The 26,091-nt window shown below is 38.8% G+C and overlaps 4 protein-coding genes across 5 annotated transcripts; 1 reads left to right on the forward strand and 3 right to left on the reverse strand.

The window, feature by feature from the left end:
- Positions 1-324: 324 nt before the first annotated feature.
- Positions 325-5,720, reverse strand: si:ch211-145o7.3 (forkhead box protein N2). Its single transcript, XM_039814156.1, has 5 exons — positions 4,886-5,720; positions 3,446-4,103; positions 3,062-3,183; positions 2,432-2,487; positions 325-1,995 (listed from the first exon to the last, which is right to left on the reverse strand). The coding sequence occupies exons 2-5, from the start codon at positions 4,055-4,057 to the stop codon at positions 1,643-1,645; spliced, it is 1,143 nt and encodes a 380-aa protein (XP_039670090.1). The 5' UTR covers positions 4,058-4,103; positions 4,886-5,720; the 3' UTR covers positions 325-1,642.
- Positions 5,721-5,835: 115 nt separating this feature from the next.
- On the reverse strand, positions 5,836-12,670 carry yif1a (Yip1 interacting factor homolog A (S. cerevisiae)). The gene is made up of 9 exons (XM_039814157.1): positions 12,573-12,670; positions 12,057-12,108; positions 10,539-10,780; positions 9,137-9,241; positions 8,433-8,511; positions 8,287-8,344; positions 8,026-8,181; positions 7,306-7,399; positions 5,836-6,718 (listed from the first exon to the last, which is right to left on the reverse strand). The coding sequence occupies exons 2-9, from the start codon at positions 12,085-12,087 to the stop codon at positions 6,560-6,562; spliced, it is 924 nt and encodes a 307-aa protein (XP_039670091.1). The 5' UTR covers positions 12,088-12,108; positions 12,573-12,670; the 3' UTR covers positions 5,836-6,559.
- A 5,142-nt stretch (positions 12,671-17,812) lies between these two features.
- fosl1a (FOS like 1, AP-1 transcription factor subunit a) lies at positions 17,813-21,408 on the forward strand. Of its 2 annotated transcripts, XM_039814039.1 has the most exons (5): positions 17,816-18,019; positions 18,137-18,252; positions 18,624-18,875; positions 19,945-20,052; positions 20,146-21,408. In XM_039814039.1, exons 2-5 carry the CDS (start codon positions 18,142-18,144, stop codon positions 20,683-20,685), a joined length of 1,011 nt encoding a protein of 336 aa, XP_039669973.1. In that variant the 5' UTR covers positions 17,816-18,019; positions 18,137-18,141; the 3' UTR covers positions 20,686-21,408. The 2 variants fall into 2 exon arrangements, with proteins under 2 accessions (XP_039669974.1, XP_039669973.1); XM_039814040.1 differs by having other exon boundaries at positions 17,813-18,252; positions 18,627-18,875.
- Positions 21,409-22,408: 1,000 nt separating this feature from the next.
- On the reverse strand, positions 22,409-25,096 carry ccdc85b (coiled-coil domain containing 85B). Its single transcript, XM_039814041.1, has one exon. The coding sequence runs from the start codon at positions 24,290-24,292 to the stop codon at positions 23,690-23,692; it is 603 nt and encodes a 200-aa protein (XP_039669975.1). The 5' UTR covers positions 24,293-25,096; the 3' UTR covers positions 22,409-23,689.
- Between the last annotated feature and the right edge of the window lie 995 nt (positions 25,097-26,091).

Below are 26,091 nucleotides of genomic sequence, written 5' to 3' on the forward strand. Positions count from 1 at the left end.
CGAATACGGAACTCCCCGTTTGTTGAAGTTTGGTGTTTTGCCTTATATATATGTCAATGTGTTTTGCATGTATACAAATCATAATTTATGTAAAATATTTCCGTGGATGAAAAATACATTGTAGCCTAGCAACATGTTTTTTTTTTTTATGGAGGACATAACATATAAATATGTAGCAGACTATTTGGTCCAGAGCCTGTGATTGTTACTCCCTCTAATAGTTTAACTTGTCCGTATAAACAACAACATAGAATACATGATGAAAATACCCAAAGATATCCTATAACAATTGTTATGGTAACAAACTGCAATGCATCCTAAACGAAACTGAACATAAAAAACAGGTAATTTAATTCACAAGAGCGGCATGACAGATATTATTTGTTAGATTTCAAAATCTAAAATTTTTGAAAATACATAACATTTACAAACAGAAATTCAGTGTACCCTGAAATGTAAAGTGGTTTAAATGGCAGTGAGTTCATTTTGCATTTTAACTAAAAATTCCAATCAAACTATTCCTGATTGAAGATAATTTAGCTTACCTTACAAGATCATACTGTATATCTAGGTTTTAAAATTCACAAAAAATGTAAAGACATTCAGTAACATAAAATCATGTACATAAAATCAATTCTAGCAAACATTATCTGAAGAATGACAATGGGTGTAAAGAAATTAATTAAGAAATAAAATCAAAAGTACTTATATTGTTGTAATTGAGTAGTGCTTTCCAACTTTTTGAGTGCAATCTACATCTGCACCTACATCATAAATTAAGTATTTTTTAATGAAGTACTCAAGAACTCAACTACTTTTAGAAAGGCAGCATTTTCAGAATAGGTTACAGTAGCAGGGGCAAGATATTTGTCTTAGGTTTGTTTGGAATTGTTTTCTTCATAAAGTAACCTCCATGAAAACCTTCTCATAAAGAAAAGATGGTCACCACTTTAAAGAATTGGAGAAGAAATGTTTGTTAAAACCTATTCATATTGAAATGGTAATAGTGTGGATGTGAGTCAAGAGCTACTTTTGTACTTTTCTTGCAGGTTTCAACACTATATTAATCTTAACTTTTTAACTAACCCTAACTTGGGAAACATCTTCTTAACTGAGAAACATACTTCTACTTGAGTTGGAAACACTTTTTCCACCCCTGAGAATGAACTTAATGTGTTAAAAAATCCACAGTGGAAAACCTAAAAACCTACTGTAATGAAGATCATACTCTATTAATACTTTCCCCTCAGTTTTGAAATCTCAGAGAATAATTTTGTCCACATTTTTCAGTTCAACATTACACTCTCAAGTCTTTGTCCAGGTTGTGATTATATGTATGGTATGGTATAGTGATAAAAGCAGCTTCTGCATTGAAAGTGCCTGAACACATATTAAGTAATGTGATCCATTGTCTGTTAGTACATCAAAATGTTGATCTGTATTTTTACCTAACTACAAAACAAGCCTTAGGGCAGTGTCAACGTCTCAGGGAGAAGCAGCCGATATGCCAAACATCATCACTCCATCCATTATCACTTAAGACTTTAAAACATAAATCCCCATTTATGTTGCTTTGTTGGAGCATTTGCTTACAAATAACTGAAGCATTGCATCAGTTGTGATTGTTAAACAGGATATAACATTAATATCCGCCACCTGCCAGGTCCAGCAGTGACCCAGCAGCCTCCTGGGCCTCGGCATCGAGCTGAAGGATCTCCACAGTCTCCAGGTCCAACTCTGTGTCACCCGGCAGGACCAGGTACTGGTACTGGTGAGACTGGTAATAGTGTAACTCAATGTACCCGCTGTCTGATAGGGGGTCCTTCTCCATCTCCTCGCTGACCTCCCCCTGGTGGTATTCAACTGACTCCATGGTGACAAGCTCCTCGTGATCCGGGGTCAAAGGGCACGGTGGGTTTTCAGAGAAAGTTGGGTTATCGGTGGTCAGGATTTGGGGTGAGGGCGTGGAGAGGAGGATGGTGTGAGAGAGAGGATCTGCATGAGAGAAAAACAATACATCAAGCAGAATATGAGTAAAAAAGCAATATATTAATATTAATAACTTGTTTTCAATCAGGCTGGTCGAACAACCAGTTGTCAGATTCTTTTGTAAGCACGTGGGCCCATATAGCACATAGGCTCGGAAATAAAACGAGGGGACATAAAGGAGACTAAGCTAGGCTATTGCTGAGTTGCCAAGGTAATAGAAGGTTGTTGCCATGACAACAGAACACAAACACAGGAACAATGTTGCATGTTGAGAAAGCTGCAGACAGGGAGAAAAGCTACAGGTGATAAAAGTGTCACAGAGGGCTGTTACTTCATTGATGAAATATTGCAGACAAAAAAAAAATCATAAAGGGTCAAATATGTAAGTTCCTGTGCTAATTAAGTGACATGAGCCTGCTGTGAGTCTCCCCTTATCACTAACCTGACATTTCCATAGAGTCACACACTGCAGGCACCCCAAATTCAGCTCCTTCCAACCTGCACACAATATGGCAAGATAGTTAGACTACATACATGTAGTTTTTATTTGTTTGTTTAAAGTATGTGTCATTAAAATGTGAAATTACTTAACACACAAATAATATTTTACTTTACTGGTTAGAAAGCAATGTCACTAAAGTAATATTTTTTCTGTCTAATATCTTCCAACCAACCAACCAACCAACTAATCAATCAGTGTATCTCTAAAAAAAACAGAAAATAGTGAAAGATGCCCATTTCAATTTACAAAAGCCCAATTCTTCTCACATTTGAGAAGCTGGTGCTAGTTTGGCATTTTTCTTGGATAAGTGACTACACCGATTATTAAAATTTCCAATTAATTGTTTGCCAACTAATCGTTTCACCACTAGTATTTAGTATTTACTTTTTGTCTATTATCAAACTCATCTTATCAAAGAGTCAGTCAACAGAAAATGTATACATTCTTTAGTCATCAAGTAAATACAGTATACCTAACAATTTATGGAGTTAATGATGTATATAAAAAATTTACTCATAATGAAAAGAATTTGTTGCAGCCTTGTGACAGACAAACTGTGATTATACTCACAATGCAGGCTTGTTTAACAGATTGATGTTGGTGCTGTGATAACTGTGGGTCTTCCTCAGCACCTCGAGGAGCACCGGTCGATACTCGGGACACACACACCACAGAGATCCCTTCCCCACTGACTGAAACAAACATACAAAACATTTCAGTGGCCCATGCAACTCTGACACAGTAGACCATATAACAACCTCAAAAAACGTGAAGTACATCATTTCCCTGTAGGGCAGTTTAGTTGCTGACTCAACTACTGAATCTAGTGTGTTGCTCAAGGACATTTCAGTGACATGGATGCTTAAACATCTGTCCTATAATTTAAGCACAATGTCTTTACTTATTTCATGACATGGTTGCTCTAAATGTGGTAAACATAAGTCATGTCCCCACCTGGCTCTTGTCCCTCTGAATGCGACGAAAGCTCTTGCTCAGGGACAAGTTGTGTCTAACAGAGTTCCTCCAGCCTCCAGAAGCTGTTCTGTAGTAGGGGAAATTGTTCACAATCCAAACATAGATGTCCTTCACTGGAAGCCTCCTGTCAGGTGAGTCTTCTATTGCCATGAAAATCAGACTACTGAAGGAGTACGGTGGCTTGGACGAGGGAGGAGGAATAAGTTGGGTAGGTGCGGAGGACTCTAGCTGAGGCAGTGGTGTCATTTTGGGAAGGGGCTGCAGCGGTAGGAGGTTGCCCCTCTGATGCAGCCAGTTGAGGCAGGTCAGGTCATCCTGGTCAGTTATGTTCGCCGGGCTGAGGCACTGTATGTTTTGTCCCTCGAAACACTGAGATGCTGTGCAGTGTGAAAGAGGCGAGTAAGAGTTAATAGACTCTGCTGTTGCTGGAGACAGTGAGGTAGGAGATGGGGGGAATGAAATAGGAGAAAGTGGGAGTGAAACACGGCCATTTGAGCAGGTTTGCTGCGGCGAGGAGGAGAAAGGGAGTGACCCTCCAAAAGTAGTAGGACATGGTGACGAGGGTGGCAGTGTATGAGAGCTATTCTCCATTTCTCTCCCAAGAGGAAACTTCCAGGGTCATACAGCTGTACCACGGCTGGAAGACATGACAGAAATCAATTCAAGTTACTGATGAAAGGAATGATTCATGCAAATCAGGATTAAAAGTTGCCTAACTGCTGCACATATCCATACTGTACATATATTTGTGTGATACCCCTTACTGTTTATTCTATTACTTTGTACATTACTCTGAACTTTACTGCTTTTTGCACTTGTTAGAGGCTACACTACATTTCTCAGGACCTGTACTAGGTGTAATGACGATAAAGTTGAATCTCATCTAATTAAATCTAAAAGTTGTCAACTTGCACTCAAGACTGAAATCAAGTCGAGTCAGTTTTATTTATATAGTCCATAATCACATACGTATCAAAGGTTTTAGACTAAAATAGTTGGAAAATGTAGGAGAAAGTAAAAATATTTCAGTTAGCTAGCTAGCCGTTCCACTCTGATGAGCATCCCCTAACCACCAAACGTACAAAGTCCAAAATGTTACGCACAGTAACGTTACCATCTCCCGTTTTAATACACACAAAACATGCCCAGTGGACAGGTGCAGGTCTATTATAAAGTCAGTTATTCGTAGAAGGGTCAATCGATTAATTGCGTTAAACAAACAGTAGACTTATTGCGTGTAAACATCTAATTTATAACGCTCTAAAAGTTTGTATGTGATGCCACATGGCTCTGCAACGCAGTTCAGGATGCAAATGGCGGAACAATATAAAGTTTCATTAAGCCAAGAAAGCCGCCTTTTCCTCTCACAGGTGATGTTAGCTAGTGCTTCAAAATGCATAATATTAACTAGTTACTCACCAAATTACCAAAACGATAATCCTGGCAGAATTCAGAGCTTATTAAATGTCCAAAACACGTCGTTCAAGAGTTAAAGGTGAAATTCTGGTGTTCAAAACTAGACTCGGAGTCGGACACCTTGCCCTCCGTGTTCTGTTACCGTCCGAGGTCTCCATGGAAACGAAAAGGACGCTTTGCAGTGTGCGCGTTCCATGGCGCGCTCCCGCAAAGACAGTCTCACAACCAACCAAGAGAGGCGAGACAGTATCCAAATCCATCAAGACAGTAAAGTAAATGTAAAATACCTCATTAGGTATTAAGTTACCTATACTAAATTGCCAGTAGTTAAAGTATTCAGATTTTAGCATGACCAGTGTAAAAATAGTGTTACAAGTAAATGTCCTGCCTTTAAAACTGTAAACGAGTATCAGCAAAATGTCCTTTAAATATCAAATTGTCATAGAGCAGCTTAATGAATGCTTTTGTCACAAAATATATCATACTATTTGATTATTATTACTAATGCATTAACGTCTAAGCAGCATTTTATTGTTGTAGCAGGTCGAGCTGAGACCAACTAACTTTTTTTATAAACTGTTGGGTGGTTTAAACAATAAAAATGCATATTTACAAGCTCGTTGGTTATGTGTAAAATCGGAGCACTGACTATACATTTCAATCCAAAAGTAAAACCTTTTTTTTTTATGTAATGAAGGTAGTATTAAGTAGCTTAAAGTGACACTGAAGTTTAGTACCTGAGTTAATGAACTTGGTTAATTTCCACTATAGTAAATAGCTTACTGAACAATGCCAGCTCTACTAATGCATTTTTGCATGTAACACCTTATAATGCACTTATGACTTTATAATTACATACAAGGGATGGCACTTGCTGTAAAAATAACAATTTCTCTCTGAAATGTAATAAACATAAAATCCCACAAAATGAAAATTCTAATGCAACATGCCAGTACATCAAAATTGTGCATAAGCACATTCATTCTAAGTTTATTCATTTTAGTTACTTTCCCCCCTTTGAGAACAGCTGTAAACTTTGCAACACTTATGTCAATGTTATAGACTGTTTAGAAATTAAATCATATTAACTGACACAAATCAGTATTATTCAGAAGGAAAAAAAAACAGATACAACAAATACACAAATGTCTCAGAAACTGTTTAAATTGAATACACAAAGCTAAATATATTTATTTTTTTTCTACAAAAAAATCAAACATTGTCATGCTCTTTCGAATGTAGATAAATAAAATCCAAGACTCACAAGAGAAAGGGGGGATAATGCAGCAACATTACCATACCAGAAAAAAATGGTACTTGAATCATGTGTGTATGTGCGTTTTATGTCTGTGTGGTATTGTCTGGTGTAAATATTGTAGAGCAACTTGAACTGAATCTGAGTTATGATTAAACAAGCCCTTGTGTTCAAAGTTAGATCGCCAAAATAAGCATTTGCCAGAGTTACTGTGCACTAATGGTGAAAAAACTACTTCCAGTGAGACATTTTCTGTGTCACATGTCCCTCTGACAAGTTCAACACACGCTGCAGTTTAACACCGTCTACATATGTTTTGAGTTTACTGACAAAAAAGCGTATAAAGGCAGGTGTATAAACACTCAATAACCAAATGTTTGGGTCCAACACACTTGGACTTCAGGTTATTTAATGCCTCACGGTCACCTGACCAAGTGAGAGGTTAACCAATATATAATGATTGGCTGAAACACTGCAGTAGCCACAGTTATATAAAGGCGGAATTGAGGTTTGGCACTTGATCCAGTTACCATGGAGTCAGGGGAGAGAGAGGGAAGGATCTTCATTTTCAGAGATCGAACCTGAGAAGAAAGAAACATCTTTAAACCTGCAATATCACACTAACGTAAAGTATGTTTTTTAGTAAAATATTATAGCATATATAAAAGTACTAACTACATGTACTATAGTGTATTAATGCAGGACATTATGCTTAATAATGCAGAAAGCTGATGTATTTTGTTGTTTCACTAGACATCTATCCTAAACATGAGGATTTGTGTGGATTAGCTGTCCTCTTTGTGTATTCTGCATATTTGTTTCTTCATTCTTCTCTTTTTTTTTTACAGATCATTTTTTGGGCATATTAAGCCTATAATTGACAGGACAGTTGAAGACATGAAAGGGTAGAGAGAGGGGGAATGACATGCAGCAAAGGGACGCAAGTCGGAGTCGAACCCGTGCCTGCTGCGTCGAGGAGTAAACCTCTATATATGGGCGCCCGCTCTACCAACTGAGCTATCTGGGCGCCCTCAGTCTTCTCTTTTTAAACACCGAGGGAAAGAACAATTGAGATGGAAAAAACAGCATCAAATATGTAAATATCTGACCTACTCTGAACATAATTACAATTTATTTGGTTTTCTGTTCAATGACTCAAAATACTTACAATGAAGAACATAAGGGCACAAGAGGACCAGGCAAGAGCCACGTAATACCCATCACTGCCAAACAGTAAACCACACAACACTGTGAAGATCATCCTAAAGGAGAAGCATAAAAAATATATTTATAATGTTCTTCAATATGAATTAATGCAGTCAACATGGACCTTGTTAATGCCTTCCACTGAGCTGAATCAGAATAAATGTATCTACATCTTTGATTTAGCAGCTAATTGGTTTAGTTATAATACAAGTTTAAAAAGGTGCTCTAAGTGATGTCACGCGTTTTTTAGGCTACAACATTTTTTGTCACATACAGCAAACATCTCCTCACTATCTGCTAGCTGCCTGTCCCCTGAACACACTGTAAAGAAACGCGGTCTCTGTAGACAGCCCAGGCTCCACAAACGGCAACAAAAACAAACTCCACCAACCTGCACCACCAAACATAACAGAGTTCCAGCATTCCAGCCAATAACCGACAAGATGGATTTTGGGGGGGTTAGTGTGCGGAAGCACGGAAGGGAGGGGGGCGGGTCGGGATGTGGAGGAGTGAGGGGCGAGCCTCAGTTTTGTTTGACAATAATTCAAAACGTCAATAAGAAGTAACGTCACCCAACATCGCTTAGAGCACCTTTAAGACTTTGGTCTCAAACTAACACTCATAATGATTGGCTTTGTCAGTAAAATAGAATTATATTCATCTTAAGCACCATGACATTTACCCAACATATTTGTAGCCACTGTAGGCAATGAGATCAAAGGTTGAGAGGTCGCTGTGGACTGTCAGCAGGTACAAACTCAACAACATCACCAAGACCTCGATGATGACCCACACAAGGGCGGTGCTGGCACACAGTCCAAGAACCTCTGGACTGAACCTTTACACAAAGACAATACACACTCCTTATTAACTTAACTTAATGGATTAGAAAAATATTTAATGTGAGTCATAAAGTAAATTTAGATAAGGAAGAATAGCTCACCGTTTTTGAATGCCGAGGGCCATTCCAGCAAGTAAAATGTAGGTAATGAAAGCCATTGCTTAAAAGACAAAAAGTACACTTAATACATTATACAGGCATAACACAATGCTCTGCTATTGATAATACTGTATTTATAGAAAACTTACTCGGTATGTAAAGATCCGGTGCATTCACATCCTGTCTTGGAGTCAGTGGAGTGTCCCTATGGTAACGTACTTCCCAATCCTACCAAGAACACACAAGTACAGTATGAACCTGAAAGGTTTACTACTTAGCTTACATGATAAAAAAATTGGTTTAGACAATAACTATATTAAAAAAGTTAATTGACATGTGATAAGATTAAAGCTCAATGATAAATTAGGAGTATCAGCAGTAGATTTTAATTAAGAATGGAGTAAATACTGAGTTTAAATACTAAAATATTACACTTTACACAAAATAACATGGTGTGGGAAAAGTACATTAGGATAGGTGCATCTTTAGTATGCTGTTTTGTGTCCCTGGTCTTGTAAGGTGAGTTTGCACTCTGTACAGTTCGTACATCATCAGGGAACAGAATGTTTGGAGTGCTGACCTAATTTACAATCTCAATAAGTTTTGTACTTGGTGTATACAATGTGTTTTTATAACAGCACTGGCAATCACAGCATTCAGATGTTCATAAATAAAGCTGAAGGGGTGATTAGGTGGCTTATTATCTTGTTTGCATGGTTAAAATGGGATAAGTTGGTGAAAATATGACACCAGGGAAAACTATCAAGCAGTTTATGCACGCTATTAAAATGTTTTGTGTCGTCCTGTACGTGGATGTAGGACAAAGTCTGATTGGATGAATGGCACCGATTACCTGATGTGTGTAAGGGAACATGAGGATCATAAGTTTCTTCAATACATATCTAGTGTCGACGGCAAAGAAGTATTTCAGCTTGTTCACAGACATGAATCTGCTGATCTGAAAGACAGATGAAGAGTGCCAAAGTTAATAAATACAGTTGATTCATAGTCATTTTAAAAAGGGGACATATTTCAGTATTCAGTTTCATACTTGTGTTTTGGGTTTCAAATGTTAACATGCTTTAATGTTCAAAAAACACATTATTTTCCTCATACTGTCTGTCTGAACATATCTGTATTCACCCTGTCTAAAACACTCCGTTTAAGCGTAGTTGTGACATCACAACTGTACGGAAGTCCTGATGACTTGTTTAAAAAGGTACAGTTTCTGAATACAGGCTGTGTGCATATCTTTCTGGATTGAGCGTTTTGATACTTTTACAGTATTTATATAGCACTGCAACCTGCTTTATTATTTTTTTTAAAGATATGGAAATCTCACTTTTTACAATATGGGACATTTAAAGAAGACTGTGGCTGCCCTCAGGACTGTGCATCACTTCACACCTGAACATCCACCTATGTATCAAAGTTACCAATCCAGTAGAACAACATCAGGATTAATTATGTGCTAACCACAGGCTATACATTTCTGGGTGTGGAAATGTATAAAATATTATTATATATTAGAAAGCGTACCAGAAAATGGTCTGCTTGATTAAAAACCTGTCCACTAACAATGCCACATCTTAGACATTAAAGTTAATTAAATTGTGAAAAGCTCTGGGTGTGACTAATACTAGGCAAAGTGCATTGGAGAGTAGCCGAAAAGCAGAAATGTATTAGACTGCTTCTGGAGAGTGACCATGTCAATGAAAGAACACATCCGTGTGTTTCTCTAGCTTGAAAAACTTCAAATAATGAACTTCTTAAAAGTCAATTTCTGGGACAAAAATTATATTAAATGGCATAAAAAACTTGCATGAAGGAAAATGTTTGATTTTTCACAGCTGTAAAGAAAATTGTTGTATATTACAGCTGTAAAGAAAATTGTTGTATATTACATTTATTACTCTGTACTCCTGATAGGAACTATTATCTTATCACATTAAGGGCCAGTCTGTGTCTAGCTCTGTATGCCTGGTCAAACTTCAAAACCTGGTAAAAGTGCGTATGGGTCCGTCAACTTGTGATTGAATCACACGAGACACATTTTTGTGGGAGGTTTAAAGTGTAATGGACAATTCTGCTTCAGACCTGTAGGGGGACAGAAGCGGGAAAAGTTCTCTAGTGTTGCTTTAAAGTCGTGCCAATTGCCCAATCTAGGCCTTGACCTTTTTTATACGTTTCCATCCCCACATACAGTAGCAGATCATATCTGAAGGAACCCCATACATATCATGGCCTTTCCTTACCTCTTTGTTCACCATATCCTTTCCTTGGTTGGCTAATGAGGAGCCATACATCATTGCAGCGTTAGCCATTGGGTCAGCAAACAGGTCAGGTCCAGCACCTCCTTGCATGTTATTTGAGGGTCCTGCCATATTGTACCCAGGAGTATAGTATCCTTGACTGTTCATTGCTGGTGCTGCAGAGCTTGTGTCATCAAACAGGACAGAATCTGCTGTGGGGGGAGCTGCACGAGCTCTTGGTTTAGCTGTGGAAAAGATGGACACAACGGAGTAAATGGAGGGCATTTGAATTTATATTAAACTGACATTGTTGATATTTCATGGAGTTACAAGCTTATTAGCCACATTATCAAATATAAACATACACTGAAATCCACCCTATTGTTTAATCACTTAAGACATTCCAACCATATCAGGTATTTCCCCAAGTAAGAGAGAAACAATACTCTGATGACCAAGATAACATGAGGACATTGTTAAATGGATAGTTTTGATCTTTTGAAGTTGGGTTGCATGAGGTACTTATCCATAGTCAGTGTACTACCTACAGCACATGGTAGTCGGCATGTCCCCAGTTTGGAGAAACAGACCAGAGTACCGATACCGAAGCAAAGCAATTAACTACTGTGGACGAAGCCAGGTGCAAAAGCGTATTTTAACCGCCTTAAAAAAAAAAAATCAGTTAAAGTGTACGCTATATTTAGAATATTTTCACCACTTTACCTTGCCATCGGACAGCCCTTTCCTTTCCACTGAAGTCTCCCTCTGCAAAAGTTATTCTTTTGTATACTCCGGTTCGTAAATGTATCATTGTGTCCATAGTGAACTGCATTCCGTTGTTGCTGTCATAATCATTCTTTTTTTTAAATTATCTTGTATTTGTCTCTTTTATAAACTGCTGAAAGTCTGATCCAAACAGCTGATCTGCAGCTGTGTTCAACTTCATGGACAGTTTGGAGGCTGTAGTTTGTGGTGCTGTTAAATTGTATTGTCTTATTGTTCACAGTAAAATCTTAATCGTGCTGTTTGTTTACATGTGTACAAACTTATATCTGTACATTGTAGTCAAATATTTATGTTAACCTTGTTTTTAGCCATATGTCTATTTCTGTGTAGGTACTTTGAGAGAAACAAAAAGCTGCAGTCACATTCCTTGTATGCGTTCACCCGGTTCACACTTACTAGGCCATTAAAGCTGATTCTGATTGTACTGACTGGTGTCTCTAATATTTTGTCCACCCCATTTATATCAACTAGGGTAAACATTATAACCCAAATGCAGGTAATATTTATTCAAGTACTGGTATATAAGACTGCATTAGTTTCACTTAGATGTACCTAATAAACTGGGATATGTTAGTGTAAAGTTAGTTAGATCACCAGTCTTGACAGCAGTTTGTTGAGCTCTGTGTCTAGCTCTAGTAAGAAAATAGGAAGTAGAAAAACTATGGGCGGATATTTTGCAAGGTTTTACAGAAAGGATAAGTTATGGTAAAACACTGTGATTCATTTTCCACTTACTTGCTCGGTACCCCTGATGTGGCAAGTCCATTATGACGTTCACTGACGTTAGCTTAAAATAAAAACATTGACACGTTAGCTAACGTTACATTTCATTTCATTGAACGCTTAACATTGGTTAGTTAGCTAACACTACGTTGATTTATATTTGGTCAGATAGCTAGCTGATTAAAACACTGTGGTGTTATACCACAGCTTACATTGATAGCTTTACATTAGGTAACGTTACATGACACCAGTAAGAGGCTAGCTTGCAACACTATTTATGCTATCTAACCTACGTATAAACGTTTTATAAAACGTGTAGCTACCACTGCTGCTAATGTTATCAGTTAATGCTAGCTACCTAGCTAGACGAGCTAAGTTAATAACATAATATTTTAAAGTAACACTCGGTGCAGCCGCACAGGTGATAAACACATATTCAACAGTGGCATTTCAAATGTCCACGCAGTTTGTCTGATGGATAATGTTCTGATCACGAAGTAGCTAAATAACGGGCAGAAGAGCACTTACCTGCACAGCTAGCTACGTGGCTACCAGACTGGCTCGGCGGATCCCACCCATGATCCACTGCGGTTGGTTGACTTCAGTGTGCCTGCGTGGCAGAAAACGATGTTAGTACACAAACCATGAAAGTACACAGTTGTAGGCTACCAGTGCACAGAGCGAAGTGTGTAAATCATGTGTAAATCTTATTTTCCTTACTGTTTCCTAATATCGATGTTTAACTGTCTGTTTGGGATAGCAGGGAAAGTTACATTTTAACTTTAAGGAGCCATGAACTTAATACACTTAAGCAGGAAAAAAAACAGACGTAACAGGAGCTTGAACGAGACACAATTTACCTATTTTTTCATTAAAAAAAGACCACATACGCCATTGTTATCATTACAGATTAATGGATGAAGTCAAGATAGATTTAAAAAAGTAAAAAAAAAAAATTAAAAAAACCCAAGTAGCCTACATTTAAAGTAGGCTACTCTACTTAGTTTTGTGTTTTACTTTTCACTCCACTACATTTTAGGTAAATATTGTACTTTATGTGTAGCCTACACATAGCTAATGTACAATATTTACCTAAAATGTAGGCCTACTTATTTACTCTGTTCACATTTTCAAATTACTACTTACTTTGCAGAATATCAAATTCCCCACTCGCCCCATCCTGGGCCGTCCTCTTCCTTCAAGCTTTGGTCCTCTACCAGAGGCCTGGGACACTGAGGATTCTGTGCAGTATCTTAGCTTTTCCTAGGACTGCACTCTTCTGGACAGAGATCTCAAGTGTTGTTCCTGGAATTTGTTGGAGCCACTTTCCCAGTTTGGGGGTTATAGCCCCAAGTGCTCCGATAACCACTGGAACCACTATTACCTTCACATACCACATATTCTAGCTCCTCTCTAAGCCCTTGATATTTTTCAAGCTTCTCATGTTTCTTCTTCTTGATGTTGCTGTCGTTTGGATTGCTACATCTATCATACTACCTTCTTCTGCTGTTTGTCAACCACCACGATATCCATCACCCATTTATCAGTCTGGAAGTCCCACAGGATCTTAGCACTGTCATTCTCTGTCACCTTTGGAGGTGCCTCCCATTTTGACCTTGGGACTTCCAGCCCATACTCTGCACAGATGTTCCTCTACACTATGCCAGCCACTTGGTTATGGCGTTTCAGGTGTGCCTTACCTGCCTGCATTTTACACCCCGCTGTTATGTGTTGGACTGTCTCGGGCATCTTTACACAGCCTGCACCTTAGGTCCTGTCTTTGTATGGTAGACCCTGGCCTCTATTGATCTTTTGCTCAGAGCTTGTTTTTGTGCTGCCATGATTAGTGCCTCTGTGCTATCTTTCAGATCAGGCTTTTCCAGCCACTGTCATGATTTCTTGATATCAGACACTTCTTCTATCTGTTGTTGGTACATGCTCTGCAGGGGCTTGTCTTTCCATGATGGTTCCTCCTCCCCACTGCCTCCTCATCACCGGGTTTCTGCTGCCTGAGATATTCACTTAGCAGGTTATCACTTGGGGCCATCTTCCTGATGTAGGCTACTCCTGGATCTTTGTTGTTTCGTCCTGGATAGTGGCTCTGACGCTCCTCCTACTAGTCCTCGACCACCCTCCTTCCGCTTGGTGTATAGACTTAGGGTGCTGGACTTGGGGTGAAACCCTCTATGCATTGTGATGAGCTTTCTTGTCTTGATATCAGTGGCTTCTATCTTATCCTTTGTCCAGGTTATTATACCAGCTGGGTATCTAATGACTGGCAGTGCATATATGTTGATGGCTCGGACCTTGTTCTTACCATTCAGCTGGCTCTTCACTTCAGGATCTGCCTTACTCTATGTAGGTACTTGGCTGTGGCCGACTGCCTTGCAGCCTCCTCATGGATTCCATTTGCCTGTGGTATTCCAAGGTATTTGTAGCTGTCCTGAACATCAGCTATGTTGCCTCCTGGTAGTTCCACCCCTACATTTGTGACCATCTTACCTCTCTTTGATACCATCCCACCACATTTATCTAATCTGATGTAATTGCTGTAGAGCCTTGTGATGTGGATCAAGTCAAGTCAAGTCAATGTCACACTCATAGTCACTCAGGGACAGAGCATCACCTTGGTATATGCCACACTTCATGTTAACTTGTGCGATTGTCGTCTTCCTCTTAATAAAAGAGTCATGTGTGTTAATGTTATACAGCTCCAATTTGGGATTCGACCCCTAAGGGTCCTGCTGAAGGACACACTGTTAGCCACGCCCTGAGCGGGATTCGAACTCCACCCTATCCATGCCCTATCACGCCCTAACCACATCCCCGGCCGGGAATTGAAACCTGCCCTGGTTTTATTGCATGAAAGTATATATATATATAATATATAAAAAAAACATGATGAGTATATAAAACTTAAAACTATTAAACAGTAGTCTATATAATGCAGTTATACAATGAGCTCCATCTGGATAGTGCTACTTTCACTTTTACTTAACATTTGGTTGCTAATACTTCAATAGTTTTACTTACTATATTGATGTATTATACTTTTAAGGATTTGCACTTTTACCACCTCTACTGTAATGGACAGTGCATCTACTTTAAAGATGTTAATGCCAAGCTGACACAAATTAATATATTATATAATATTTCCCACACCATTTACAGTATTTGGATTATAGTAATTTAATATTATTCCAATTTAATTAAATTGAAGTCATTATTAATTGATAGTAATACTAGTAGACTTGACATACATACAGTATATGAACATTACCATTACATCAACCATGAGCTACACAATCAGAGCTGTCTTTGTACAGGCATGTGCAAAAATCACATTAAGATAATCTTAAACATGAATTGACAATCTGTGAATTTCAACACCCACTAAACCAAATACATTTAAGTGTGTGTGTGTGTGGCATGAGGATGCTGTTATGCTCTGTGAAGAACATTAAGTGGGATGAATGCGTGAGTGGGTGTGGGGGAGTTTTTTTATGGTGAGTAACTGGTAATGGAATCTAAACTTCCTTTATCCCCTCTAGAAAATTGTTAACTTTTGTAGGGAAAATGTGGAGTTAAACAAAAAATAACAACTTACTCACATCCTCACTTGAAAATATACATAAACTTTAAAACTTAAACTTAAACTTAAAAAAAGAAAAAGAAAAATGTATTCACCAAAATGGTCTCTGATGAGCAGACATTTCCTTATCAAATAAGACATGAAAGAAACAGCTGGTGGATGAATGACGGTGTAATCAGGGGAAGGTGGCCAACATGTCGGGACATGTCACAATTAGAGACATTTCAAGTGTGGCATCATTGCATTCCTGAAGCTTTAGTCATCTGACACTCACCTTTACCCCATTTCCCCTTGATATGTAACCATCAACCACATAAAAAACCTGTGTGTGTCCTTATTATCACAGGGTGTAGTATTGTTGAAATCTGAAATATGAGAAATTGGCCAATGAGCCACAGGTAGGCTTTGTTAAATGTCATGCTCCTGGCAGTTTCAGTTTTTGTTAATTGTCTCTATTCTCATTCAGAGACAGAAGGCCATAATTGAACGTCTTAATTTCTATGTAGATGAAGATCATTAATCTGCAAATGTTTTTCTTTTTCTTTTTCCTCCCCAAAAAAGGACTACAAACTGTCTTTGCAATTAACTTCAGTGATTTTTTTAAACAATTGACAATCCTTATTCCTATGAGAAGAATTAGCAGTAATGTGAGACACTGGTGCATCAGCAGCTAGGAGAAATCATCCCTTGCCGGGAACTCTGTCCTTAGAGACTGCAAGGTCAGCAGCTGTTGTGACAGACTAAGCTTACCAAATCTACAGCATGCAGTTTTTGAATCTTTACTAGGTGCTATATTGTGCTTGCGAGTAAAAAACAGTCGTTGAAACGGATGGTGGTATAATTGAGCAGCTTTGTGGCAATGCACTGACTCATCTCCACAGGCATGCATGCACATTGATGTGGTTTGTAAAGTGAGAGTGACTGCCAAAAATCTCAACAGAATTAGGCACATGCACCCAGCTTTACCCACACTTTAAAATCTATTTCATAAGTGATCCTGTAGCTCATATGTAACCTTGAAATTTGTTTGTTTTTCTCGTCATAAGAGTAACTCTCAGTCCTGACAGCTATGGAGAAAGAATAGGTGGAAATGGTTTACTTTTGTTATGTAAAAGTATTTATACTATTGGACGTATATTTGTAAGTCCACAATTTCATGTTAACATATTAGTAAGGTTTACTTTTAATTCATTAATTAATTAATGAATACAAATGTTTTCATCAGTTCAAGATATTTGTGGTTCTAAGTTAACTTAACTTGAAATTGATAAAATTAATTAGCCTAATATTAAGTTAATGATACAAGATTAATTCATTTCATTAAACCCCTGATGTTTTACATTTAAATTTAAATTCAGTAATTTGACATGAGAATTTACTTACTACTTATTATTTAAATAGTATAGGCCTACTTAAATCACAAACAAACAGTATAAAATCACAAACAAACTCCCCATAAGCATTGGAAATGGAAAAAACAGTGTCTATTTGTGGCGATAAAGAGAAAACTAATCAGAATCTCCTTTATTGGACAAGTATGAGGAATTTAACTGTGGTGTTTTACATTGCTCTCAATGACATGACAATGACTTAAACAAAAATAGACAGAAATGGAAATGCAGCTAAGAACAGGACAACAAAGCTGAACAAATAAAGGTAGAATAAACAGGACCGTTTTGTAAGCCTACACAAGTATGTGAAAAAATAGGTATAGCCTAAATAAATATAAAAAAAAACACCAATGGCCAACAAGAATAAAATAAATCTGCTTTTATTTTGTAATTTCATTAAGTTAAATAGTGATAAACTTGTTAAAACGAGTCAAGTGTTATTCTATTAATTTTGCTTGTTGGAATTGTAATGATCACATCAAATAGTGTTCTTATCTGTATAGACAAAAAGGTAAAATAAAATAAAGGTATATTTACAGTAAAGCCTACAATTTATGTAACCATACTTTTTTACTTTTTACTTTGCCCAAGTATATTATGCAAGTGACTGTACTTCCACCGGAGTAGGAAATTGTAGTAGTAGTTTCTGTGTGAGGAATCCCGTGTGCTACTCTGAGGAGGAAACTCTCACCATATATGGTCAATGACGTCATTACGCATGGTTTGATCCGTGCGAGGTTCCAGACAACACTATTTCCCGTAAATACAGAGGGGCGTGGTGATCCTATAGTGCCGCTTTACGAATTTCCAATTACAACCTCACAATCATTACCAGACTTTGGCTTTTGCATGTATGACTAAGGACGAGAGGATGTACTGAAAGTCGTTTTTGGAAGATTTAAGGCAACTTGAAAAAAAGCGAGGCGATATTTGGTTTCTTGTTCCCCCTTGAAGACATACCCGTTTGGACTCGACCGATTTACCGCAATAAGGTGGGTTTACCCAGAGTTTGAATTGACACACGAGATTCATCTGAAAGTACTTTCGTGGGACCTGAAGACTTTTTACAGAAGCCTCCACTGGATTCAGTATTATTTTCATTTAAACAGAAAGGATGTATCGAAACTTTGGGAGTCAAGGGAGAGGCAATCCGGCGTACACAGGCAGCGTCTCTGGGTCAAACCCCCAGGGAAGCACCAGCACTTCAACCACAGAGCAGGAGCAGGTTGGTACTCTCATTAAACTAAGCTACAGGTTATCCCAGGCAGTTTGAGGTAAAATCGGTAAAACAGAATGTAAACTAAACTGTAAAAGTTTTAAAAAGTTGTGAATTTCAAGCTTCAATAAAGTAGCTACTACACCTGTAATACTGTTAATGTCACATCATGTGTCATTTTTGTGTAGTTATAGGCCTTATACTGTATGTAATAAGTCAAACTCAACATATATTAACAAACATGATAATCTTCATCATTAGTTATGTTCAGTTTTATTTTAATGAATTTGAACTAGACCTCAGAAACCATGCATTTGTTATTGATCCCATTACAGTAGCCTAACTTTATCCACATTTTTCTTTTTAATCTATTCTTCCAGAAGTTTACAATGGCTGGCAGCAGTCAGTTTGTACCAAGCCTCAATGCCATCACAACCAACCAGGACCTGCAGTGGTTGGTCCAGCCCTCACTCATGCATCCATCGGGGCCTTCACAATCTCCAGTACCTCCCTACCCAACCCTCTCAGGGGCACGGCCTCTGGGTCCACCACCTTCCCATTTTCTCAGACCAGGGGTCATAAGAGCAGCTGCAAACACTACTGCTTCAACAAGGCGCAGGAACGATGAACATGTAAGAAAGTAGTCCTTAAATAACAGAGTCTGAAACTTGATGAACATATATGAACTGATATATTGATATAGACACTGATAATTGTGGATTTCTTGCGTTTCTGCTGTTTGAAAAGTGAGATTTGTCAACCTGAGAGAAGATAAAAAAGCTCTCTTGGGAGTCATATTTTCCCTAGAGGGGATGCAGATAGTGAGATGTGGACAGTAGCTCAATCATTTCTGTGTAACTAGTGTGTAATATCCTGTAATACTTAGACTTACAGTACATGTCAGATGAATCCATTTAGACATAGGGTAAGATTTAATTTAATACATTATTTAAATAAGTTTAAAAAAAGGAAAATTTGCTCTTCAGAGACAAACACACTGTTTATGAACTTTAATGATGTTTACTATGAGTCGATGTTGACTCAGTGAAATGATGCAAAGATCTGCTTTTTGTTAGCAGAGCAATGTTACGTGTCAAAACAAGATATCGTAGATGTTAAAGTGACCCAGTTCAACGGAAGTTTAACCTTAAGAACCATCATGTTTGTCACCACTACAGTGGCTTTTTTGGTTTCGCCATTGGCGCACCTTTGCACACATCCCTGTTGCAGTTTTGTTCTTGAAGTTGTAATTTCATGGTACAGGAAGTAGACTGTCATGTGACTCACAGGGGCAAGTCATGTTCTGTGACTCACACCTGAGTCACTGCTGGGGTCTGAGCATGACTCATCACCCTGAAAGGGCGGGAAATATTGGATCAACAGCAATTATTCAGTAGGGCGCTGGATGAAGTCAGAGTTAGGGTGTTACAAAGGTACTAAAGCAGACATTTCAAAATCATTCAGCCGCCATTACTGTGATGACTCAGTGCACACACATGGTGGTAGTATTTCTCATTTGTCATGTAGTCTATGGTGGCCTCCCAACACGTCACCCCATACATTTGATAGTTTGAGTTTGTTGACCAAAGCAAGACAGTTTCACAATCTAATTTTAGACATTAAATGGGGTTTAGAGTTTTGACCTGTCAGGTTAACCTATTTTATGTATTTTAAACTTTATTCTTCTCTCTCTCATCAAAGTTATCCCAGGAGGAGATAGAGAGACGTAGAGTAAGAAGGGAGCGGAATAAACTGGCAGCAGCAAAATGTCGCAATCGCCGCCGGGAGCTGACAGACACACTGCAAAATGTGAGTGAACATTGTACATTTGTCACAACATTAATACTTAAAATATATATGAATTAACATATGTCTGTCTTTCTCTGCTTTCCCCTGGTGTAGGAGACTGACCAACTGGAGGATGAAAAGTCCAATTTACAGAAGGAAATAGCTGAATTACAAAAGGAGAAAGAAAAGCTTGAGCTGGTCCTGGAGGCTCACCGTCCCATTTGTAAAATAGAGGAATCAGATTCGGATTCAGACACAAATCCATCAAATTCCTCTTTGGGAGGCATTAAACTTGAGCCACAGGACTTCAGCAGACCTGGACCCTCAACCAAACTAACAAGAAAGATGGAGAAGCCTAAACCAAAGATAACCATCCCCACCAACCCTGTGAAATCGACTGGATCTGCTGTTGCCACTGAATCAGAGTCTCTCCACACCCCGGTTCTCACATCTTTCACGGCTGGTATGGTTTTCACCTACCCCTCTGCTTCTTTAGACACCAGCACCTCCATCACATCCCATGCTACAACACATCAGGGAAACATCAACCAGTCTCAAGCCCCAGAGCCCTGTGGGATAGCTCATCGCCGCAGCAGCAGCAGTGGAGACCAATCGGATCACTCCCTGCACTCCCCAACCATCCTCACTCTGTGATTGACGGTCATGTCATCCTGGAAAAACACTAATGCTCATTTCATCATGTGTGATCAAAAGAATCTGTGGGAAACATGAAAGAAATGAAGATGATGATAACCATTTCAAAAGGAGCTGCGTGCATCTGCTTCATTTCTTCTCTTTAGAAAGTTGATTCTTTACTTAGATAATATGCAAATAAGTGGCACTATAAGGTTATGAATGTTACACTCTTTTTAGTATTGATATAATATAAAGTTTTTATATTCCTCATTTTGAAACCTATCAAGTAGAATGAGTATGTTTGAGGTTGATTATGAAAGCATTGCATGCAGAATTATAGAATTCTACAAGCTTTCTAGAAATAACTGATAACTCCATCAAATAATATATTTATACCGTTAATTCAGTATAATATTTTATTTAATGACTTTGTTACATTGTCATGTTATGTAACACTTTATAAACGTCCTCACCAAGGGAAATACAGTACTTATAAATAAATTGTCTTTATTTTTTATGAATATTTTAAGAATCCTAATATTGTCTATGCAAATTATTGACCACTAAGGCTGGGCCGTAGGAGTTAATATAGATTAGATCATCACATATTTATTTTTTAAGAGTGTAATATATTGCTGTTAACGTTTTTATTGTCTCTGACAAATGAACTGTTTTGGTGGGCAGTGTGAAGCTGTACTACTTCACAGACAATAAAGAGCAAAGGTTCATAACAATGTGAAATTTGTGACGGTGTAATATTATTCTTATCCTTATTAAAAACAAACAACAGGAGGATATGATTAGACTGAAATGCATCTTAAAAACAACACATTAATCAGATTCAATTGAGCATAAATCATTTAAACTGTAAAAAAAAAAAAACGTTGAGACACCAGAATAACCCAAACTGAAACATTAATACTGTAGGACTGACTGATTATTTTTTTTGCATTTAATCGACAAAAAATAAAGCTAAATATTTTTTGGTTGCAGCTTCTTCAATGTGAGGAATTGCCTTTGTTTAATTGTAAATTGAATATCTTTGTGTTTTGGACTGATGGTTGGGGAAACAAAACAAGCAATTTGAAGACATAACCTTTGACCCTGGGAAATAACAATGGCCATATTTCTTTCCCATTTTTTAAAAGATTTTATACATAAAACGACTAATGAAGAAAATAACTTATAATGAAAATAATCAACCCTTTTAGTGTCACTTAGTCAAAGGGTTGGATGGCTGCAATATATACTGACACACTCTTATGACTGCTCTATACCCCTCAACTGTGAACACTGTGTTACTGTTACTCCATTTCCCAAAAATGAAGCAAATCTCTTGCTAATACATACATGGCTCAGAGGGCATTAGATTGCTCCGCTAAAATGGGGTTAGAGAGAGAAATAGAGATGGAATGAGAGTCAGATTGAGAGCTCGAGAGCATGAGGGAGAAGAAAATCAGTGTGTATGCTGCTGCCAAAGGCTGTGTGCATCACTAAGTGGCTAAAAGCATTACTGCTCTCTTCAACTCTCCAGACAGTGCAAATAGGGATCCAAAAATAAAACTGATGAACATCCATAAAGTCAGTCTGTGTGACATGACCGGAGCATCAATCAAGTGCAGTTGGTTCAGACACGAAGGTCAAAACAAGTGCAGAAATCAATCCTTCATTCTGCATCATGTATGTGTAAATGTTCATTTCTGCAAAGTCAAACACGCAAAGAAAGGTCAGAACAGCAGCACAAAGTGTCATACCCACTGTATTTAAAGCTCTTCAATGCACTACGAGCATAGCCCACCAATAAACAGCCAACGACAAAATAAATCTTTTCTAATCCATGTGCATTATCTATGATTTAAACTGAAATCGGTTAGTAATGCTAGTTAATACAGATAAATCAAGATAAAGAAGGGTCAAAGTTAAGAATATCCCTAATGTTACGGGGTAAATACAAAGCATGAGTTACAGAAGACAAAGCTGACGGTTGCCAACTTAAACAAACTCTGTGATATGCTAATTGAACATCAACAACAATGTAATAAAAAATGTAATAGAAGTGAATTCAAACAGCTTGGTTTAAAAATAATATAAATCATTAAAACTTGTAGACCTTCCAGTTTGATACAAAGAGTTTCCAGTTGGATTTAAAAAAAAAAAAAAGTGACAGAACTTGTTCTAGCTTGTTCAGCTCTGAGTGAGGTCCAAGGACATCGATCATGTCTGATCCAAAACCTTAACACGTGTGCTGGCTCTGCCCCGGCTCTCGCACATGTACATTATGCACAGCAGCCCCACCTATACAGTAAACCTGAAGGGCCTTCACATCAGACTAGTTAACAGGCCTGTACAAATTGTGACAATCATCATGCACATATGGCACTCCAATCCTGTCCTGAGGAAGAGAGTGCATAAAATATTACACATTATTGGGCATCTAGCAAAAGCAAATATCAAATAGTTTCATTTTTCTTTTATCACAACTCATCTACTTCAGTGCTATTGGAATTCAGTGGACTAAATATGGCTCAAAACTGGATTGAAATGAATCTTTAGATCTGTGATTTAAAGATCCATGGTAGCACTGTCCAGTGCAATAGAAAAAAGGCTTCTACCAGTGTAGGCTAGTCCAGTGCATGAGATAAATTTATATATGTGACCCACCTTTTTGGTCCCATTTTTTTCTTCTTTTTTTTTTTCAACAACAGACCACTGAAAAAAGAGAATTCTCCAAAACAGAGCAGTCATTAGAAAAAACTGTAAAATTTAGATACATTTTCATCTAGCAAACATCTATTAAATGTCTTTTTTAAAGTCCTGAAAATGTCTATAGTGGCGGATTCTTTGTCAAGTCAAAACCTAGTGACACACATATTTGCAGCATTCAGAAAGCCCTAATGCTTTGCACCAAATTGATTTTGTCTGACAAAGCTTCTGTGTCTCAGTTCTGTCAAACACATCACACCTAGTCTACAGATTCCTTAGTTGAATCGGAGAAGCCCTGACTGCTGACATAAACCTGCCATCAGTCATCAGGTGAGCACACCAGGTGGAGCTGGTCTGGGCTTCCCACGCTGCCTGTGCTGGAGCTTCCGTCCCCCAGGTCCCGGGCCACCATGCAGGGCAGGTTGAGCTCGGTGGATCCTCCGGGGCTGGAGTCACTCCTGCTGACACACTCCTCCTCCAGGACCAGGCACAGCTCCTTCAGGTCTAAATTCTCCTTCACCAGCCCGTCTTGCATGCGCTCCAGGTCGGCGAGCTTTTTCAAGTAACCGCCCAGGTCCTCCCGCATCACTTTAGCTGCATGATGCCCAAACAGCTGCCATTCCCTGGCCAGCTTCTTCACTTTGAGCCGGTCGTCGTCCAGGAAGCAGCACAGGTCCCGCAGCTCCCCGTTTTCCTCCTGCAGGCGCTGGTTGATGACTTTCAGTTCCCTGATTTCAAGGAGGTGTCCCTGCAGCTGTTTATTTACCTCTTTTATCAGCCGTCCTCGCTGGATGAGAGCTGAGATTTTCTCCGACTCCTCTTTACGCAGCCGGCTCACCAGCTCCTCTTTGGAGCACGCCAGCAAATCCTCGTCAGACATCTTTGACAGCTCTCTATTTATTATCTCACCTTCGCTGCCCATTTTTTTTTTATTAAACACCTACACCTAGGGTACCTGAGAATCTATTAAAAGCGCTGAGATGTAGCTGGATGCTTCAATGCTCCACACGGTCATCACATCCTCTTCCTCTGCATACAGGGTTTTCCAGATGTCATGTAGCCTATGCAATCACCGGAGGCCAAATCATTGCATAAACATGTGATTTCTTTATTTAGATGGCTTTCTTTAGATGGACTTGAGTCCTAATTTGTGCTGAACCCAGTGTCTGTTCTCCGTGGAAGATGCCTTAATGAGGTCGTGTATGAAAATGCAGCGCAAACCTCCATTAATGTCAATCTGTCATCTTCTCAACAGCAGGCTGTGTTCTCCAAAGGCCTCCAACTGTCCTTATTTTACCTCCGCTCGCAGTATTTTGAAGGCAACAGCCGCCCCGTGGACTCTTCTGTAGCCTACTGTATGTACAAAGACCCGGTCGATCCACGGAGGCTTAATCCAGCAGTCTCGGATACACACCCAGCAGATGTTGAGATTTTACGTCGCTGGCATCGTCTCATCAGGCTGTGCTCCGATCGCCTCGGCTGAATGAACACTGTTCCCCGTTAGCTGGAGGATGAGCCCGTACGGTGCAGCAGCTTTTTTTGAATTTTTTTTTTACAAACGATTCATTCTTTAGATAAAAAAACAAACAAAATAAATCAAAATCCAATCTTGATCTCGCCCTTTATCCGTTCAAAATAAGTGCATCATCTCTGCTCATCCACTGGGGCTGGACTGTTACCACAACAATGTCCGCCTCCGCCACTTTCACGGCTGTGACTCCGCTGAGCAGCGAGCTGCGTGTCAAGTTGGAGAATTACCGAAAGTCAGTCTTTGCAGCCTTCAAAATAAAACCATTGACTCGTTAAATTTTAATAAAAGAAGTGACACTATTGTATTTAACTACAATTTAGATTTGTTACTTCACGCAGTGTTTACTTTTATTGACGGTGTCTTCCTCGGGTTTCAGTGCAATCATGTTCCTCAACAACATTGGTTTTATTTTGGGTGATTTTTCACTTTTTATGACTGCTGCCTTGACACTTCGGTTTGACAGTAATCAGACATAGCCTATTTGTGGTTTCCTCTGAGGTTTACAGTGGCTAGTCGCATACCATAGGCCTACTTATGGCATGATAGTAAAAGGCAACATAGAATCGACCAGCTCAGCGATCCAGTAACTGACTCTGGCCCTCTCAGCTACATTATGAAAAACATTCAGATGTGAGGGTTAAGATCTGCGCCATGTGCTCTCTCATTGAGGAACGTTTGCGCCCCTATTTGGATTCAAAAATATACTTTTACCTTTATCATGCTTTGAAACAGAAATAACATGGATAAGCACAATCCAAACAGGGAACGAGTAGGAAAGGCCTGTGTGGAGCCACTTCGTCTGGGGTGGGGGTGGGGGTTCTGTTCATTTGAATGGCCTTATCCTCAAAACTGAAGACATGACCAGATATTGGCTATCGCCAAGTGTTTGCAAAACATGAAAGATGTCTGAATAGTCTCTAAATGCTTGGAGTTCACTACAAAGAAAGATGTACAGTACAATGCAGTTATCATGAGTGACTCCTGGATGTAGGCCTACTCCTTTCTTTTCAATGAACACTGGCGGGTGTGACTGCAGGCTTTTTTCCATGGGTTTATGCTGAGGCATTCAGCCACATCCTTCCGCTCTCTGTCCCACCTCCATTGTTTCATTGAGGCCATAACAATGTAGGGTGTTAACCGAGCAAGGGGGAGCTGGGAATGGAATCAGGGTGTCATGTGGGGTTAGAAAT

The sequence above is a fragment of the Perca fluviatilis genome, chromosome 10 (assembly GCF_010015445.1).
Source record: "Perca fluviatilis chromosome 10, GENO_Pfluv_1.0, whole genome shotgun sequence".
Classification (NCBI taxonomy): Eukaryota; Metazoa; Chordata; class Actinopteri; order Perciformes; family Percidae; genus Perca; species Perca fluviatilis.